The following is a 4939-nucleotide window of genomic DNA, read 5'->3' as shown; positions in this document are numbered from 1 at the left end:
TTCCACAGTACATAAAAGCATCCATTTGCTCTGTCAATAGCTAACTGCATGGTCAAGTAAGGTTTTGTTGTGTTTTGAAAAGTTGTAATTAAACACTGTTGTGGCTTGCCCCCTCCAATGACTTTGGACTGCACTGGTGCTGGGATGCAAAACGTTCGAGTGCGACTGAACACTAAGACTTGAACTCTGAAGCGTATTCAAAATGCTGTGTAAGAGGTGGAGGCATCTGCCTTCTCACTTCTGCTCCTAAAATCGAGTGCTCCTGTTTCTCTCCTAACAGTCTGATCTGCCCTCGGTCTCCCAGGGAAATGAAATCAAATGACCACTCTTCAAAACAGCCATTTCAGCAAATTACATCCTGAAGATGTAACCACTTGAAAAGAACTTGCACCCAGAAACTCCAACTATTGCCCTTTTCATGGTGATATTTTTATAGGCTTTCCATTCTTATCATACTGGTAAACAAGCATTTTGATGCAGTGAGAGTTGGCCGGGGAAATCCAAGGGCTGCTTGTTATGGAAAAGTTATGGTTTGTATAGAATTGCACAGGTTGCTTCTGACACTTAAAGAAGGCTTTCAGCGTGGCAGCTGCCATTGTGCGAAATCTTTTGCTAATAAAACAGTAGAGGAAGAAATTAATTGCAGTGTTCAGCAGTGCTAGCATATTGGCGATGTCCGACACAATATGTACTACCCAGCTGTTGTTTATAGGTGATACGTAGAGGTGATACAATATCATGATTATTCTTGGTGCCCAAAGTATGGCAAAAATAGAAGTTATAGTAAACAAAATGGCTGTTGTTTTCCCTGTGGAGTACCCTCGCAGCCGGAAATTGCTCTTTCGTCGCAGCTTGTACACAATGATGGAATTCAGGATGAAGAAGATGGAGCAGGGCACTAAGTAAACAGTAAAGCAGTGGATCCAGATGAGGACGTGATGCATTGATGTGCTTATGTAGTCTTCAATCCAAATGTTGGGCCACCAGTAGTAGGGGATGCTGGTCAAAAAGCAGGTGATATAGACACTTACAATGACTTTTCGAGTACGAGCAGGGTAGGAGACTGTGTGATACTTCAGTGGATGGCACACAGCTATGTACCTATCTATTGTTAGTGGAACCGTAATCCAAATGGAGGTGTGGATGGAAGAAAATTCCAAGACCTCAATTATTTTGTCCAGTACCTGAGGCATCTGTTTATTTAAGATGAAGTCTTCCATGAGGAAGTCAACAAAGACGATGAAGAAGAGAACCAGGATGTCAGCAGCAGCTAGAGCTAGAAGATAGTTATAGGAGGACTTCTGTCTGCGAGCCACGAGCTGGGAAAGGATGATGACTGTCAAGATGTTTGCTGTGGAGACAGAAACACAGAGTTAGGCTAGTAAGATGTAACACTAGCTTTTCTGAGCTCTGTTCAAGTACTTAGCACCATGACCACCTTTATTAAAGACCCAAGAAACCAAAAAGAAAACGCTACAGTTGGGTCCCTTAGAGAAGCTGCTGCAATGAGAGGAGCATGTGGCCCTGCTCCTAGCTGTGGGATATGTTGTCCCTCAGTGTCCTGGCAGACCAGGATGAAGGACAGAGAGGAAGTCCAGACCTTCACTCCAGACATAGGGTTAGGTGGCAGCCCTTTGCTGCCTCCTTGGAGCAGGTGTAGAGGTAGAGTTATGGCCCTGGCTCTGTCGTTGTTGCTCTCCGGTCGGCCCCGCTGCCACTGCGGACACAGCGGGAGCATCCTGGCCAGGCGGTGTTGGGACCCCTGCCCATGTGCAGGCAGGGGTAGCAGGAGGGAGCAGCAGTAGAAAAAATTAGTATCTCACACATGCACTCTTATTTCCCCCCTTGCTTTTTTTACATTTTTTTACAAGTGACAAATGAGAAGGACGGAGTGGGCATTGGAGAGAGATTTTGTTCCTCGTCCCAGCTCACGGTGCCTGCCTGTTTTTAGTTTTGAACTCCAGCTAAAAAGAGCTGAAATCAAAGCCACCTGGATTAGGTAATTTTCTCTTGCCTGAGTTGGGATCCTGATTAAGAGAAGGACTTCCAGGGAAACACGTGTTCTCAGCTCTTCCTGAGAGCTGGAGGTCCTTCACAGCATTCTTGAAGTTTTCAGCTCTGCCCAGAATGAGTCTCCTGTAATTCTGTCCTGCTGTCTGACTTATCTCCTACAGATGGGCTCTGGGGAAGAGCCTCCCTTCCCACCACTGGAATGATCTGCTCCATAAAGACCTGCTTGCTTATCCAGAGCTCCTCTTTAGAAGTCCTTCTTGAACTACAAGGTGTTTTTACTGTGGAGTGATACAGTTGAGCCTTTAAGGAAACACTGCTAGTCACATCAGATGTGGTGGATGTTCTGATTCAGCCCAAGTGTAGACATCCCTGAGTTTCCTGAAAAAGCATCTGCTTGCAACTCTTTGGCCACAATACAGACCCATCACCTAAACTGTGCCCGGATGTATTGCTTGATATTTAAATAATATTGTGGTGAAGTGCTCAAGTGCCTTGTCTCTGCTGTTTCACTGTCTGGTTTGCTTCAGTCTTCTAAAGCTGCTTGAACCAGTGCTATAATGGATGCTATAGGAAGGGCTTGGTCCTACAGCCCCTGGCCAGGCAGAGCTAGCCCACCATGGATACAAACAGCCCTTGAGAGCTCTCCTGGAGCACTAAGGTGTAGCCAAACTTTTAACTACTTGCTCCTGTTAACTAGAACTTACTGTGTAATCCTGAATTGGAACAAAAAAATCCTATTATTCCTACTAGTGGTATGGCTAGAATGAGACAGGCAAGATTGTTCCCATCAGAAGTTTATATTGCTTGGCTAGAATACCTGAAGTAGTACTTAAAAATCAGAGCTCTAGTTTACTGTATAAGAGACTGCCAAATGTTTGTATTTGACATTTTCGTAAGTGTTCTATAAATCACCTCTTCTGTGCATTCAGTGCTTCAAACATTTCTGCCAGCTTTGATGGATTTCCCAAAACAAATCAACAATAATTGTAAGGATTCCTTTAAATCAGAGAGAAGGGAAGTTGCTGACATTAAAGTAATGATGACCTAGGACATATGACTACAACTGAAAATGCTCTTTTTTTTTTTTTTTTTTAACTGTTTTACTTGGCACTGGAGAAAACTTCCTCCTTCATAAATGCCTTAAGAGCCTGCTGTCTGGGAGCAGATTTCTGCCACGAGGGAAACGAACTGCAGCAGAGTGAATGATCTTGAGTAATAGCCCTCATAAGTGTCACCTATTTTTGTATTAACTTAATATATTAATTTTGTATCTTGGAACAAAACTAAACCAAACATGACAACCACCTGACTCCTTTCCTAAATAAAAAAGAAGCATGATCTTTTCAACAGTATCGTCTCAAATCACCTTCAGGGGAATTTTCCCAAATCGTCTCAAATCACCTTCAGGGGAATTTTTTCCAGTTCTGCCCTCTCTTACCATGGGTGCAACTGCATTGATTTCAGCTCAGAGCAGATGTGGGGGACAGGGGGTGACATAGGCAGAACCGCTGTGTCATTTTTCACTTACTTGCTTACGAAATGCCTCCGTGGTGCCTGCTGATGAGCCCTAGAGGTACAGTGAGTGATGTACTGTCAAGGAAATCCTCAAGCCGGAGTGTTTATCATGACTGTGCAGCCACTGTTGGATTTGGCCAGCCAGGCTGAGTGGCTCGGCTTTGCAGATACTGGATGTGACCCATGGGGTTCATCTTCTCTTTAAATCCTCTGGATTTGACTCACTCCAGCAGCAGCAGCTGGAGCCAGCGTGCAGCAAGGGGGATGCTTGAGGACATTGGTCCCTGCTGGTAACTCCGGCCTGACTGTCAGAGGAGCTCCTGCAGGGATGCTGAAGCCACGCCATGTCCAGATACTGCAGCCCCGCTCCCCACCCCTCTGCCCGTTGTGGGGGTCCTGCGGTTTGGTTCTAACCCCACTCCCATTTTCCTATAGGAGCAGATTTATGAGCAGTCCTTTCCTCTGTACTCTCTTCCTCCACCTTTCTCAGGGTTCCCAGCAACAACAGTAACAGCATGTACTGAAATGCAAGTTATTTGTTTAATGCCAGCGAGCTTTGCTTGGTGAGCCGGGTTAGAAAATGGATCTGACAAAGTACATGCAAGCTCTATCCAATTTTTCTGCAAGGGTTATGGTATTGGAAATGCTTTCCCTGGGATCACATTAGGGCTTTTTCTGGCTGGATGATACGAAATATAGTAATATTATTTATTTGGTGAAAAGATATATACTGGGGTACAGCAGAAAGTTGCCAGGATGACAGTGTCTTACCACAGGGTTTGGGAGTATTTTTCCTGCTGCGTGTTATATAGGGAAAGCGAAGATAAGCTACAGATAAGTGTCAGTCCTTCACCCGTTTCCTAGCCAGTGTTAAGTTGATCCTCAAACCAAAGTGTCCTTCCCATCTAAAGCTCAGTAAAATGGGAAATGAGCGGGAACACTGCTCTGCGTGAACAACCGTGTCCTTGTGCCAGCATCTCGGTGACTCCTGGGTGCCTACTGAGTGCCCCGCAAGCTCTCCTGTGGGCAAAAATTACCTACTGCGTGTGAAAGGTGATGGAAGAGCATTTGCGATCACATTTTAACCTTGTTTACCCTAATTCTTGCACTAATATTGTAGTCAGTGATGAGGACTATGGCAGAGATGATGACGAAGATACAAAAATATCTGTCTCTACTGTAACGTACGTGGAGCTACAGCTGCTGGATAGGTTAGTGCCCCTAAATTGTCCTGGATGGTATACTGCCCATTTCTTACCGTGTTTTTTCTAGATACTAAGTAGTTAAGATCATCTGCATTTCAAAGAGATTGATCACTGTGCTGGGAGTTGATTAGGGGATGACAGATGGGAATTTATGCCAGTGTCGCTTGCTGCAGTGCAGTATTCTGAATTTATAAATATCTGGTTGA

General features: G+C 44.8%; 1 protein-coding gene across 1 annotated transcript; it reads right to left on the bottom strand.

Moving 5' to 3' along the window:
- Positions 1–416: 416 nt before the first annotated feature.
- Positions 417–1367, bottom strand: GPR139 (G protein-coupled receptor 139; the record flags this gene model as incomplete). The annotated part of the gene is made up of 1 exon (XM_009577682.1): positions 417–1367. A coding segment is annotated over one exon (951 nt), but the record flags the coding sequence as incomplete, so codon positions are not given.
- Between the last annotated feature and the right edge of the window lie 3572 nt (positions 1368–4939).

Source organism: Fulmarus glacialis, unplaced genomic scaffold (genome assembly GCF_000690835.1).
Source record: "Fulmarus glacialis isolate BGI_N327 unplaced genomic scaffold, ASM69083v1 scaffold42105, whole genome shotgun sequence".
Taxonomy (NCBI): domain Eukaryota; kingdom Metazoa; phylum Chordata; class Aves; order Procellariiformes; family Procellariidae; genus Fulmarus; species Fulmarus glacialis.
Note: the sequence above shows the minus strand (reverse complement) of the source record. Positions and strands in the feature narration are given on the sequence as shown.